This window comes from Onychomys torridus, chromosome 23 (assembly GCF_903995425.1).
Source record: "Onychomys torridus chromosome 23, mOncTor1.1, whole genome shotgun sequence".
In the NCBI taxonomy this organism is placed as follows: Eukaryota; Metazoa; Chordata; class Mammalia; order Rodentia; family Cricetidae; genus Onychomys; species Onychomys torridus.
This window is the reverse complement of record NC_050465.1, coordinates 12,673,272-12,689,146: the sequence shown is the minus strand read 5'-3', so window position 1 is coordinate 12,689,146 and position 15,875 is coordinate 12,673,272. Positions and strand designations below refer to the sequence as shown.

Here is a 15,875-nt window from a genome sequence, read left to right as displayed (position 1 = left end):
ATACATTAGTTAAGAAATAGTTAGATGCTGGCCATATCATTTCTTCTACTTCACCCTGGAACATACCTATATTTGTTATTAAAAATAGTTTTTTAAAAATGGAGGCTATTACAGTATCTTAGAGCTATAAATCAAACCATGCTTCTCATGGGAGCAACACAGCCTGGTTTGCCTGCCCCTGTGGCAATTCCTAAATATTGGCATTTAATTGTGATTGACTTGAGGGATTGTTTCTTCACAATTCCTTTACATACTGAGTACAGTCCACACTTTGCTTTTAGTGTCCCATCGGAAAATCTCAAAGAACCTTATCAGAGATATCAGTGAGTGGTCTTGCCACAAGGAATGGCCAATAGCCCTACTATATGTCAAATTTATGTGTCTTTGGCCATAGCTCCACTTCAAAAAACTTTTTCAGATGTTTTTATAAATTCACTATATGGACAATATTTTATTGGCTGCTGAAAGGCAAAAAGCTTGTTTTTGATGCCTTTTCTAAATTACAAGAGGTTCTTAGCCTGGCTAATTTACAAATAGCCCCAGAAAAGGTACAGGTATCCTTGCCATATCATTATTGAGGTCATGAATTGTTATGCACAGGCATATGTCCACAAAAGATTACTCTGCGTACGGATCAGCTACACATGCTTAATCCTTTCCAAACCTTTCTGGGAGATATTCAATAGCTTCAGCCCACTTTAAAGATTCCAACAGGTCAACTTCGTCCTTTGTATGATGTCTTAAAGGGCGACCCTGAACTTTTATCTCCCCATAAATTAACAGCTGAAGTGTGTACAGCCCTACAATGTATATAAGAGGCCCTGGAGCAGGCTCACATGCATTATGTAGATCATTCTTCTCCCTTATTGTATTTGATACTTTGTTTTTCTCATTCACCCACTGGAGTGTTTTGGCAAACAGGTCCTATTCTATGGGTACATTACCCAGCTTCTCCAGTGAAAACCATTACACCTTATCCTCAGGCTGTTGCTCAGATTATATTTAAGGGAATCAAGATTAGTGTTCAAACTTTTGGTAAGGAGCCAGATATTGTGGTGACCTCATACACCCAGTCTCAAATAGGAGGTTGAAAGCTAATGATAATGATTGGGATATAATGACATGCTCTATGCAGGGTCAATTTGATACTCACTACCCCTCCAATGATGTGTGTCAGTTTTTTAAATTGCATCCTGTTATTTTTCCCAAGATAGTGCAGATGACTCCTATTCCTCAGGCTCGTGTGGTATTTACTGATGGCACCTCATATGGCTTTCCTATGGGAGTTTCTGGTAACATAGTAAAGAGAATGAAAGTCCAGGACACTTCTGCCCAGATGGCAGAGGTACAGGCACTGTTGCTTGCTTTACAGATGTTTTCTAATGAACTTGTAAACATTTATACAGTTAGCCAATATGTGGCACATGCCATTGTGCCTTTGGAGACAACAGCCTACATACCATTCATTTCTCCCATTCATGAATATTTATTGCAAGTGAAAGGACTCAGGTGGTCCTGCTCACATAACCTCTATGTGGGCCATATTAGAGCTCATAGTCAATTACCTCTAAACAAAGGTAAACAGAGGGATGATGCCATTACTCACGTGGCTGTCACATTAATTTGTTCTGCCTTTGAAAAGGCTCCTCAGTCACATCAATGTTATCATCTTAATGCTGGATCTCTCTGTCATCATACAAGCAAAACCCAGGAACAAGCCATCCAGATAGTTAATTCATGTCCTATTTGTGCTGAATTTTTACCTGTTCCTCATTTGGGAGTTAATCCCTGAGGACTTTTACCTAATCACATGTGGCTAATGGACGTCACACACATGCCTTCCATTGGAAAATTACAATATGCCCATGTGTCCATTGATACATATTCCTCTTTAATTTTTGCCTCTGCCCATTCAGGTAGAAAAGTTAAGGACGTAAAGAATCATTGTCTTCATGATTTTGCTTATATAGCAGTGCCAAAATGCATAAAGACTGATAATGGTCCCGCCTACAGCAGTATGGGATTTTCAAAATTCTGCCAAGATTTTTCTATTGTTAATAAGACTGTTATTCCCTATAATCCTCAAGGACAGGCTATAGTAGAATGCTGCCATCGTACCTTAAAAACGTATTTTGCTAAAGTAAAAAGGGGGGAGCTACAGGCTCATCTTTCCTCTCCACATTCTATTCTTTCCCTTGTTTTATACATTTTAAATTGTTTATCAGTGCATTCTGCACTGCAGGGCTCCTGTTGCAAATCATCCTCTGGGGTGATGGAATGATCTTTCTACTGGCACTTGGAAGGGACCTGATCTGGAGTTGGTGTGGGCCCAGGGGTTCTGTTTGTGTCTTTCCACAGGACAATGAGGTTCCTCTTTGGTTCCTGAGCACTGTGTGTACCCTGTGGCTGCTGCCAAATCTCAATATGGCAGAGACTTATTGGGCCTTTGTGAAAAACTCTCCCCTTCTGGTGCCAGTGGGGACTGAGGGCCCAATACGGCAAGCCTTGGCAAGCATTGATGTAAGCCTAGGAATTGTAGCCATGTGGTTGGATTCTTCAAAAGGTAATGTATGGTAACTGCTTTTTCAAGAATTTTTGAAAACGTGTCACCCACGTTGGAGATAAAAGAGTAACCCTGAAATTTGGTGGTATGGTCACTGACCTCCATTTGTTAACAGTACATTGCTAGCTAAGCCTTTTCATTTTCACAATCCTCTTCAAGCTGGTGTAGTACCTACTTTTCAGAAATGGCTCTGTGCAACATGTATTGGTCTCCTGAAATTCATCTAGCCCTCCTTGAAGATACATTAATATTTGTAAGTCTAAATATAGCCATTATGAGACCATTAGTTCTGCTCCTTGTGTGCTGTCTGTTTTTTCTTTGTGGTTCTTAGTTGTTCTTTTGCAGAGCTGCCAGCTTAAGTCATGCTGGGATCAAAAAAAAATGGGCCTTGGTGGTTTGTATTCCTGGAGTTGTGTCCATGCAAGTGGACCATAGCAGTAAGACACAGATGATGCTCACACACTCCAAAAGAGAATTTGGCATTGCTGCTGCCATTGTTGCTATTATAGTGGTGGCAGCCACCACTGCTACTATTTCTGGAATTGCTTTTTCACAGTTGGTTACTACAGCCAGCACAGTGCAGACCCTGGTAGCAAAAGTAATACAGTTAATTAATCCTTCATTCTATTGGGTCTGATGAATTTAATTCAACAGTTATACACATTTCAATTGGCTTTGAAAGTTATAAAATTTATAAAACTCAAGTTCCACTTGCTTTTGGGATACCATCTTATGAGGACTCCAGTTTGAAGTTAGGCTCATTAAGGAAGGGAATGCCTCAATTGCCTTTAGCCTACTGGCAATGGGTGGGTTAGTACTTCTGTTGGTATTTTCTGTGTCAAATATACAGATTGCAAGCCCAATGCCACTTTTAGATCTATGGGAGCAGTTAACTCTGCAGCTCACACATGGTAGAAACTGTATGGCAATGAGTATTCAATGACAGGTAATTCCTGGGGGGCACTCACCCACCTAAGACAGGGGACCTGTGGTGCCTGGGCAGGAACTCCCTATGACAGGTGAGGTGACATGCTGATGTCCCAAGCAGCCTAAGACAGAAGCTCATTTTTTTAGTTAAAAAGGGAGAACATGTTGGGCCCTGGGCCCCATTTCTTGAGTAGCTGGTGCCCTGCTTGCTGACTTTGACCAGATGCCCTCCCTATGCTAATTCCCTGCCATTTTCCTTCCTCCTGAATGCTTAGCAGAGGATCCTTGTTTGTGTATCCTGCATTTGGGGTATGCAAGAATATAAAACATCTATATCAAACTTCTGCCCTCCAGGGTTCTCCCATTGTGCTGTAAGCCTGTATTTAAGGTTTCCTGCCTCTTTCAATAAACAATATCTGGCATTCTGCTTAGGTGAATGACCTGCTGTTCTTGTCTCTGTTCTTTGACATCAGCCCCTAGCTCAGACATGGGGAATGGCGGTGGTAGCACGGGCGTTACTACTACAGAGAACAATCACTGGAATGGGAAGATAACCCATAGAATGGGAGAAAATGCTTGCCACATATTCTTCTAATGATTAATACACAAAACAGGTGTAGTTCTGAAGAAATTAAACAACACAAAGGTAATCCAATGTAACAATGGATGTATGATCCAAATATGTATCAAAAGAAGAAATATAAACAGCTGAGAAATTATACCAAAAAATTTGAAAAAGCCCAATCAACCATCATGGAAATGCAAATTAATGCTATTTGAGATGACTCTTATCAAAGTTAGAGTGATGGTATGGTCTAGATATAAAACTTCTCCCCACAGATTCAGTTAGTTGGTAGCTGTTTGGTCCTCCTGTTTGTGGGGATGTGGAAACTTTGTCAGGAGAAGTGGTTACCTGGAAAGAGTGTGCCTCTATGAGGACCACTGTGAGCATCATGCCCTGGCTCTACTTTCTCCCCCCTGGTTTCTACTCCAACAAGACTGGAGGTGATGAGAGCATTGCAGCCAGATGTAGCCCCCCTCTCAGGTACCTGCTGATAGCCAGGCCCTCTGTGCCATAACTGACTGCATCACCCGGAATGCTGAGTCAAATTTAACTCTCCCTCTGTAACACTGCTTCAGCAGGCATTCTGCCTCAGGGATAGCAATTGGCTATTAACAGAAAGGTCCAAATTTCAATAGCAACAACAACCAAAAATTCTGCCAAAGGTGGAGTAAAAGAAACTGCTATACATTGTCAGTGTCATACTCAAAAATTAGGAGATCTACCATATGATTGGGATATTTCATATGTAAAAACACAAGCATTTATATTCCTTATAGTTTTAAGGATCAGACCATGGTTGATTGCCTCAGTTCCTTTGGCTCAGGCAGCACATGCTCATACAACCCTTCCCTACATGGTCAGGACAGAATAGAGAGAAAATAATGGATCAGATTGCCACAATCCCATTCAGGACATATGCTTAATGACCTCAGGATTTCTGGTTAGGCTTCTTCTCTTTGATTTCCGAGAGCATCCTAGTATTTTTTTTTTCTGGGAAATAAACTCTTCTTACCATATTAAACTTTAGGGCACACTAAAGAACTGTTAAAAGTACAGTTATCTCAATGAAAAATGATCAGCATACCAAAGAAATACCTCTACCCCAAATTGACTACTATAATAGTCACAAAAGCTATAATTTATAATTTACCTAGGTACCTACTAATCAATAAACTATAAGTGTGATATCTTTATATTTTAATTTTTTATCTTTTTAGAATTTTATATTAATTTTATTTTTATCTAGTTATACATAAAAGCACATTCATGTAATAGACTCTAATTCAGCAGTAAAGAATGAAATATCATCATTTGTAAATTAATGCATGAAAGTGATGAGAAATAGATTAAGTAAGTTAGACACAGAAAGACAAACACATAATGCTATGTTCTGTATCTAGGCATTAAGAATCAGTTTATCTGATGTAGAACATTGGTTATTATTGGACATAAGATTGGAGAAGATAAAAAGGTGGTACAAAACCATGCAAGGATAGAATGAGCTTTTCTGTTTGGGACAGTAGGATGACCATGGTCTCTAATAATCTGTTGTGTAATTTTATAAGGATTTTCAAAAGAAATGTCTTAAATACTACAATACAAAAAAATTATAAGGGTGGGATAAAGAAACAATAATAATCATGATTCGGTCAGTGTCTGCTATCTTCAGTGTGTGAGAATCCATGATGATCCCCATTAATACAAATAGTTAATTCATTTTTTTTCAAAGAATTTTAAATGATAACAAACTCTAAAACACCAAATCTTAAATTTTACAAAATATTGTTAACAATTTCAGCTTAACATTTAACAATGTAAAGCAGTTATAATTTTTTTAGATGCTGCATTATTAAATAATACATGCATGTAATGTTTGTATAGAATTAATATTAAATGGGCCAGCTGTGGTACTGCATTCTTGAAACCCTGGAACTGCAGAGGCCAAAAAAAAGGTAAAATATTCAAGAGTAGCCTGAGCAACATAAAATACAACTTGATGGCCTACAATCAAGTATTACAAAGGATTAATGATTTAATAAAAAGAAGTAGTTGGAGAATAGGAATATGTGAAAATAAATCTTATGTAGTATATCCACTTAATCCAATTAGCTTTCACAGAGAGCAAAAATCATATCATGAATGAGGTTCCATGCTCAAGTCCTAGCTCCTGATTACATCTACTCTTACAAAGTTGCTTCAATCCATACAAAACAGTCAACTCAGTTCTTCACAGAAAAAAATAAAAAAATTCTTAAAATTCACATGGAAATACAAGACCAAAGACAGCCAAAACATCATACACAGTAAGAGCTAAAGGTATCACAGTACATAGTTTCAAGTTATACCAAAGAACCACAATAATAATTACAAAAAAAAATGTACTGGGACTAAATTAGACTAATTAATCAATAAAAGAGAAGATCCAGACACAGCTCTATGTACCCACTCCACATGAGTTTTGACAAAGAGGCCCAAAAATACAGATTGGAGAAGACAGCCTCTTCAACATATGATGCTAGAAAAATTGAACATCTATACATATTCATTCAAGCTTGATCTTTGTCTCTCATTCTGCACAAAATTAGTTGCAATTGGATCAAAGACCCCAACATTACACACAAAACTCTGAAAATACTGGGAGATAAAGTAGGGAGTACATTTAAAGATAAGTAAATGGCTTTCTAAATTTGGTTCTAGTGATTGGAGAAAAAAATATAAACATTGGACATGTGGAATCTCATGAAATTAAAATACTTCTGTGTAATGAAAACCATTAATAGATGGATAGCCTAGTAAATGGAAATAAAAATCTCCCTAATATAAATGTGACAGACAGTTGGAATATATAAAGAACAAAATAAACCTAGAGAAAACAAGCAACCCAATTAATAAAAGTTCTAAGCTACTGTACTGAAAATTCTCTAAAGAAGAAACAGATCTTATCAGCATAAGAACATAATCTATAACAGCCAGGGCAATATGTCTCCACTAAAGCCCAGCAACCCTTCCACTGTAGGAACTGAGTATTCCAAGATAGCTGAAGCACAAGCAAAATTCCTTAAAGAATCCCATGTATAAAGATGATAGAGGATCTTAAAGAGGAAATAATTAAATCCCTTAAAGAATTCCAAGAAAACAAAAACAAACAATTGAAAGAAATGAATAAAACTTTTTGAGACCTAAAGTGGAAATAAGAAAAATAAAGAAAACCCAAACTGAGGAAAATTTGGCTGTGAAAAATTTAGAAATTAGAATAGAATCTACTAAGCCAAATGTCACCAAGTGAGTACAAGAAAAAGAAGAAAGAATTTCAGACATTGAAGGTATGATAGAATAAATGGACATGTTGTTCAATGAAAAGATTAAATCTAAAAAACTCCTGAAACAAAACATCCAGGAAATTTGAAATATTATGAAATGACAAAAGCTATGAATAATAGGAATAGAGGAAGGAGAAGGAATCCACTTAAATCTCAAGCAAATATGTTCAACAAAATCAGAGAAGAAAAATTTCCTAACCTAAACAAGGATATGCCTACAAAGGTACAAGAAGCATACAGAACACCAAATAGATTGGACCAGAAAAGAATGTCCCCTAGGCAATTAATAGTCAAAACACTAAACATACAAAAAACAAAGAAAGAATATTAAAAGCTGCAAGAGGAAAAGACCAAGTAACGTATAAAGGCAGAACTATTAGAATTAAACCTGACTTTTCAAGAAGTTTATAAAAACTGGAAGGGCCTTGGCTACAAACTCTAAAAGACCACAGATGCCAGCCAGCTCAGGCTACAATACCCAGCAAAACTTTCAATCACCACAGATGTCGAAAATTAAATATTCCTTGACAGACCAAATTAAAAGATATCTATGTACAAATCCAGCCGTAAATAATGGGCTAGAAGGAAAACTCCCCCCGAAAGAGGTTAACTACACCCATGAAAACATAGGGAATAAATGATCTCACACCAGCAATCCAAAAGAAAGGCAGTGTACACACACACACACACACACACACACACACACACACACACACACAGTCACACACTACCACCACCACCAGCAGCAACAACAACAAGAACTGCTCATGCTACTGCTACTACTTCTACAAAGTGATAGGAGTGGTCTCCACTCCCCAATAAAAAGACATGGGCTAAAAGAATGGCTATGAAAACAGGATCTACATAGGCCTGCAGCAGGAGCAGTCGGTGGCCTATGTTACCACCAAAAGCTGTGGGGATGTCCCTGGACTGTGCTGTCACCTGGAGCCACATCAAAGTCCTATTGCTGCTTAGAGTCTGCCCTGTCCTCACCAACTGCATCACTCCAGTCAGCTGGCCCTGGCCCTCACCAGCTGCAGCTTTCACAAGAGCAGGCCCTGTATCTCACGTGGGCACTTGATAGAACTGGCCGTGGTGGAGTGGGTGTGGGAGAGCTGGTCCTGATGATATGAGCTCATTAGAGCTAGTCCTGCCCCATGCCAACTACCATAGGCAGGAGAGCTGGCCCCTCTCCCAACCTGGGCAAAGCAAGTGAGCAGGCCTTAATATTGAGTATATGGGAGAGTAGATAGGCTGACCAACTCAGTTACCACCCAGGCCCAGATCCAGGGCTTTGAGTTGGCCCACTCCAACATTTACCCTATCTAAGAACTGCTGGAGCATGTGAAGAGACTGGTCCTACAGAACCAAAGCTGAAGGATCTCCATGACACCGGGAAACAAGTTATCCAAGAGGAGTCCTGTCAATCCAGTATTGATGGTGTAGCAGAAAGCAGAGGCCCCAAACAAGGAAAATGACTCATTACAAAGAACATTTGCAAATAAAGCTGTTTGGGCAAAAGGGTAGACTGGGTGATACACTATGACACACCACAGAGAGATGTTTCTGTTTTGATTAATTTTTATTTATTTTTTTAACTTTTAATTTTTTTGTTTTCTTTTGGGGGAGGTTTTGAGGGGAGAGAGAGATATGGAGAGATGAGTGGGGTTGGAGTGCATTGCTGTGGATATCGCTCTGTGTAAATAAAGATCTGATTGGCCAGTGGCCAGGCAGGAAGTATAGGCGGGACAAGAGAGAAGAGAATTCTGGGAAGTAGAAGGTTGGAGAGAGACACAGCCAGCCGCCGCCATGAAAAGCAACATGTAAAGACACTGGTAAGCCACAAGCCATGTGGCAAAGTATAGACTAACAGAAATGGGTTAATTTAGGATAGAAGAAGTAGATAACAAGCAGCCTGCCACGGCCACACAGTTTGTAAACAATATAAGTTTTTGTGTGCTTTCTTGGTTGGGTCTGAGCGACTGTGGGACTGGCGGGTAAGAGAGATTTGTCCTGACTGAGCCAGGCAGGAAAACTCTAACTACAGTGCATGATATGAAATTCACAAAGAACCAATAAAACATTTAAAATGTCAGAAAAAAGAAATAGAAATGAGGACATAACAAGAGACAATGAAGACATCCAGAGAATCATAAAGACATACCAAAAAACCCTGTTTTCCATCAAATTGGGAAATGTAAAAGAAATGATTAATTTTCTCAAAAGATACCACATACCAAAGTTAAACCAAGATCAGATAAGCAATTTAAAGAGACATATAACCCCTAGTCAAATAAAAACACTCATTAAGAGTGTCCCAACCAAAAATAAAATAAAACAAAACCAAGGGCCAGAATTCTACCAGACTTTCGAAGAACAGTTGATGCCACTATTCCTCAAACTATTCCACAAAATAGAAACAGAGGAAACATTGCTCAATTCATTTTTGAGGGCACAACTACCCTGATACACAAATCACATAAATATCTGAAAAAAGAAGAAGAAAGAGTAACAGACCAATTTCCCTTATGTACATAGATGCAAAAATACTCAACCAAGGACTTGCAAACCAAATCCAAGAACAGAAAAAAATATCCACTAAGATTAAGTAAGCTTCATCACTGAGATGCAAAAATGGTTCAAATTATGAAAATCAATAAATATAATCCACCATATACAATGTGAAAGAAAAGAAGCAGATGATCATCTCATTAGATACAGAAAGGGCCTTTGACAAAATGCAACATCCTTCATGAAAAAGGATGCATTTTCCTACCATTGGACACTTGCTCAACAATACTCAATGATGCTACATTCATAACAGCCAGAAACTGGAAATAAGATAGATGTCCCACAACAGAAGAACAGATGAAGAACATGTGGTACTCTTATAAAAGGGATTATTGCTTGACTGTTAAAAAAGTGACATAAGGAAATTTGCAGGAAAGTGGATGGAACTAGAAAAAAAACCATCCTGAGTGAGGTAGCCCAGACCCAAAAGATAAATATGATATATATCAGCTTACATGTAGACACTAGGCATTAAATAAATGACAACCAAGCTACAATTCACAGACCCAGAGGGATCATGTGTACAGGGAGGGAGCTGGGGTGGGCACAAATGGTTCATCAATACTTTAAAAGGAAAGGGGGCCTCTTCCCTAGTGAAGGTTATTTCCTATTCTTAGGAGTGTTTCTTCACTGACTGTCGTACTTCCTGTAATGTTGAGAGAGATTCAAGTGGTGTGGGGGAACACGGAAAGAGAAGGAGGGAGAAAGGCCATAGTATATTTTAATATTGAAATAGAAATATGTCTTAAAAGCAACAAAATGTTTAGCGCAGAACAGTGAGCAGGGAAGCAGCACCTGTCTCTAGGAAAGAGGGAATAATGGGAAATCAGGAATACAGAGATATAGCTCTAATGTGAGTTAGGGAAATTCAGTTGACATTACTTCAAAGACTTTTTGAAGTTTTATTCAGAGTGTAAAATTCTCGAAAAATGAATGAAGTCTGTGTGTGAAAATTACAACCATGCAATATATATGGCAGGAATAATGTTATAAATAGGAAAAAAAGCATTCACAAAAGGACAAGACTGTTGGAAGGGGATTCCTCTGGATCCTGTATCTGTTACTGTGGTAGTCCTTTAATATCTACAGTAACAGAGGATTTTGTATTCAAAATTGTGACTCATTTGGGTGTGGTGGGGAATATGTGTTGACAAACAGAATTCTTCCTATTTGTGAACTTTTTAAAATGTCTTATTTATGTCTTCAGAGGGAATAAACACAAAATAATATAAAAGCAATGAAAAATAAAAGTCTCTGACACTAGACAGGTCCCTAGCAATGCCAAATAATAAAGGTGACCTTTCTTTCAAGGAAAAGAAGCACTCTAATTAAGAGTCTCTAAACGTTTCACTAAAATTTAAATTAAAGACTGTCATTTTCTTACCTCTATAAGAAAATTAAACAGGTCAACTTAACAGTCGTGTTAACAAAAGTATTTTATTTTACCTTAAGAGCATGAAGTAAATCCTTCAAATTAGGTCCAAATTCCTTATTTTTAAGTCTCCTGTCATAGGAGCGAGGTTCTTTTTCTTTCTCAAGACTTATCTTGTGTGCACCTACAGGTCACAAGCAAATTAATCTTTTGATATGTCCAAGTGAGTAAGAAAATATACAACAAGCAATCGTATATGTTACAATCATCCCAATTTGTCACAGAAAGACAAGTGAGTTATTTTAAACAAACTAAAACCAATTTGTATTTCAGAATGCAAATTCTTCTACAGGAGTGCTTCACAAAAGACAATTACTTGATAATGAAAACTTCTTACAGCTGCACTGCCCAATCCAGTAGCTGGCCACTATGTATGTCTTTTAACTGCTGGAAGTGTGCTTCCTATGACTGAATAAATTAATTGTTAATTTAATGTAGAATTAAATAGCCACATTCTATAATTAACATTTGATGACACAGTCCTAAAATACATACATATGAAATAGACACACATTACATATTTTTTTCTGTTACTCTAGAGAATCCTGAATAAACCACTAAGCAAATAGATTTGTGTACACTTCACTTTTAAAAGACAAATATATACTTTAAATATAAAGGGTATTAAAAAAGAAATAATGAGGGATAGAAATATATACTAATGAAAATGTAGTACACAAATATAATATTTGGATGTGATGTAGATTGATTTAGATTTAAAACAGCTATGATACTATTTCTTTATTTCAAATCAATACCAGTAGAAGAAACATATTTATAAGAAAATGTAGTTATCTGTGCTTTGAAAATGGGAGGTGGGGGAAGAATTATTCTAATTAATTAAGTATTTCTTTATACTCACCAGGTAACATAGGTGGAAAACATAAGAGAGGTAAGAATGTACAAAATGAGATTACAGCAATTAAAAAAAAACCACTCCACAAATTTTTCTGCAAATCATGAAAGTCATTCTCATTTTCACTGGAATAGAGAAAAATAGGATATTTCAATTTGGGGCATATAAAAAACAAACCACAATAAGCAAGGATAGAAAGAGAATTTCCTGTTTATTCGCATTCATTTGTAATTTGTCACTATTAATTTTGGGGTTTTGCTGATATGGGACAGTTGGTAATATTCAGGTGCATGGTGTTTTTGCTCCTACTGGGGCCTAACTTTCCCACTTCCCTTTTCAGTGACACTACTCAGGTAGTAAAGTTCCTGTTTGTTCCTAGTCAAAATTACTTCCTTAGCAGTTGTTGTGCCCCTGGAAAACCAAGTCTCCTTCTTCTTATATTTTTTCTTTTGAGGAACCTCCACAGTCACTGTACAAGTTTATATTCCCACCAGCAGTTAATAAAAGTATTTCTTTCCCCACATTCTCATGAGCACTTATGCTCTGGATGACAGCTGTTCTGACCAAGTTGGGAAGGTTCACTTTTAGCAAGACTAAAGGAAAAGCATTTGTTAGTGGTAAAAGTTAGTTTAAATAGAATGGTCATGCTGGTTGATCAACTATCACCTCTTCTAATTTATAGGTCTCTCTTGTTCAAATTGAATCTTTATCAATTTTGATGGTATCCATAGCTTATCTTCTCCTGTAGAAACAAAAGCAAAACCTCATCCCCAACATTATATCCTGGTTTCCATTCTGAGGTCAGCACATCCTTAAAATATATAGGCTCGTTAAATTCTGTAGTTTTTTTTTCTATTATCTAATGTCTCTCTGTAGCTGTTGTTCCTTTCTCATTAGCACTGAGAAAATTCAAAGTTAATAGAGCATTATACAGTCTATTTCTGGGGGGGGGGGGTTAGCTCTTTCTGTTTATTTAGCATATCCTTTTGAATCTGTTTGATCTTTCTACAACTGCTTGGCCTGGATTATTATGTGGTATACCTGTAATATGCTTTATATTGTAATAAGCAAAAAACCATTTCATTTTACCAGAGACGCATGCTGGAACATTGTCAGATTTAATTTCTGCAGGTATACCCATGATGGCCATAAGTTCTAGCAAATGCATGGTTAAAGAATCAGCCTTTTCAGAACTCTAAGTTGTTGCTCATTGAAATCCTGAATAGGCGTTAATGGTGTGGAGATCACTTTCAGTTTTCCAAATTCTGCAAAGTGAAACACATCCATCTACTGGATTTCATTCCTCTGAGTACACTTTGGGTTATATCCTGCTGTTAGTGGAGTCTGATGCTAAAAAGAACAGGTAGAACATTTCCTTATAATGTCCTTGGCTTATTTCCAGGTTATGGAAAAAATCTTTTTTAAACCCTTACAATCAGCATGATTTTTTTATGAAATTCTGAGGCCTCCAACACATTTTCTATTGATAGTTTATTGATCTCATCATTACCTCATGCTAGAGGACCTGACAGACCTGTATAGGATCAGATGTGAGTTATATATAAGGGATGCTCCCTATTCCTGATTATATCTTATGGCTGAATAAACAGTGAAGTTAATTCTGACTGATCAAGGATAAATTCTGCAGTTGCAATATGTAATACCACTCTTCAGCATACTGAGACTCAGTAACTATGTTGAAAGGTTCTAAAAAATCCATTAATACCAAGAGAATAGCATATATTTCTAATTTTTGAACTGAATTATATGGACTTTGAATCACTTTACTTAAATTTTCTGATTTGTAACATGCCTTTGCTTGTTTGTATGCATCTGTAAAATGTACAAGCTCCAGATATTGGGTGTTTCCCATACAATTCGAGGCAAATTCCAACTGGTTCTCTTTATAAATTCAATTATATCGCTTTTGAGATGTTTGCTATTAATCTCTCCCAAAATATTATGTAATCTCTTTGCCAAAGATCACTTTTGAGGTCCTCCTTAGTTAAAGGCATAAAAATTTCTGCTGGGTCTATTCCTGCTATTTGACAAAGTCTCAATTTTCCTTTTAAAATTAAGTCAGAGAACTTTATCACAAAGGTTTTTAAATTTTTAACATGTTTATTTGGTAGAAATATTGAAGATCTTCACTCTGCATTAATATTTCTGTAGAAGAATATTTAGAGGGTAAAATACACAAAATGCAATTAAGCTTTGGACCCACACAATCCACACGTCCTTCCTGTACTTTCTTTGCTACCAAGGACAATATTCTTTCAGCTTCAGCTGATAATTCTCTTAGAATATTTCCATTCTTGTCACCTTTTAAGATTTTGAACATATTACTCAGTTCCTCAATTTTTACTCAGACATCAGTTCATACATGGGAAATATTTTCAAATAATCTTTTAAGGTAACTAAGAGTTCATAATCATTCACTCCTAATTTGCAACTTTTGGGGGCTAATTTTTTGTAGATCTATTTTATATTCTAAATAATGAATAGAATCTCCTCTTTGTATCTTTTCAGGAGCAATTTGTAATTACAACGAGGCATTTTTTTTTTTTACTTGTTCAAACACTCTTCCTAAAGTATCTGCATTTGAATCAGCTAGTAAAATATTGTCCATGTAATGAAAATTATAGATTTAGGGAATTGTTTACATATTTCTTCCAATGGCTGTTGTACAAAATATTGGCACAGGGTTGGCCTATTCCACATTCCCGGTGGGGGAACCCTCCATTGATATCTCTTAACCAGATGAGAATTGTCGTAAGTAGGCACCGTGAAGGCAAGTCTTTCTCTGTCCTTTCCTTGTAAGAGTAATGAGAAGAAAGCAGTCCTTTAAAATGATAACTATGAGAGGCCATTCTTTAGGTAACAGAGTAGGCAAAGGAATTCTGGATTGTAGAGAGCCCATTGGCAGAATTACTTTGTTAATTGTGCTTAGGTTTGCTACCATTCTACACTTACCAGATTTCCTTTTAATAACAAATACAGGAGAATTCCAAGAGCTGATTGATTCTTCAGTATGCCAAGCATTTGACTCCTCTTATACCAGTTCTTCCAAGGCCTTTAGTTTACCTGTTGTTAAAGGCCATTGCTGAACCCATACAGGCTTGTCTGTTAACCATGTTAAAGGGACAGCTCTTGGTGTCTTCAAAAGATCAGCAGCTATTGGGCCATGTTCTTATACAACCTGGATGGCTCGTGACTGTTCTTTATAATATCTTCTAATATTTCTCTCAGAAACACGTGCTAGTTGATGGTTTGTTTGTGAGTTTGGAGGAATGTTAATCTGGCTATTTTATTGTTGTAATAGATCATGGCACCATAAATTCGTATTAATACTAGACACATATGGCTTTAATTTTCCTCTCTGTCCTTCTGGCCCTATACATTTGATCCACCTTCCCCTCTCTTTCACTTGAGATCATGTTCCAATCCCTAACAGCTAAATATTTACCTCCTGAAAAGGCCAATTTGGATGCCAAGATTCTGGGGTGGTTATTGTGACATCCACACCTATGTCTACAAGGCCATCCACCAGAGTAATATTTATTTGTATTTTTAATTTTGGTCTTTGCTCATTTATAGAAGATTGCCAAAACGTTATGGTTTCAGTTAAATTTTCTGTTCTC

At 37.0% G+C, this 15,875-nt stretch overlaps 1 protein-coding gene across 1 annotated transcript in view; it reads right to left on the bottom strand.

Moving 5' to 3' along the window:
- Positions 1–15,875, bottom strand: part of LOC118573392 (solute carrier organic anion transporter family member 6A1-like) — a 78,507-nt gene that overhangs the window by 43,831 nt on the left and 18,801 nt on the right. Inside the window, exons 5-6 of the mRNA XM_036173689.1 lie at positions 12,241–12,359; positions 11,393–11,502 (exon numbers count right to left, since the gene is read on the bottom strand). Coding sequence (XP_036029582.1) covers positions 11,393–11,502; positions 12,241–12,359 — 229 coding nt within the window. The remainder of the gene's footprint in view (positions 1–11,392; positions 11,503–12,240; positions 12,360–15,875) is intronic.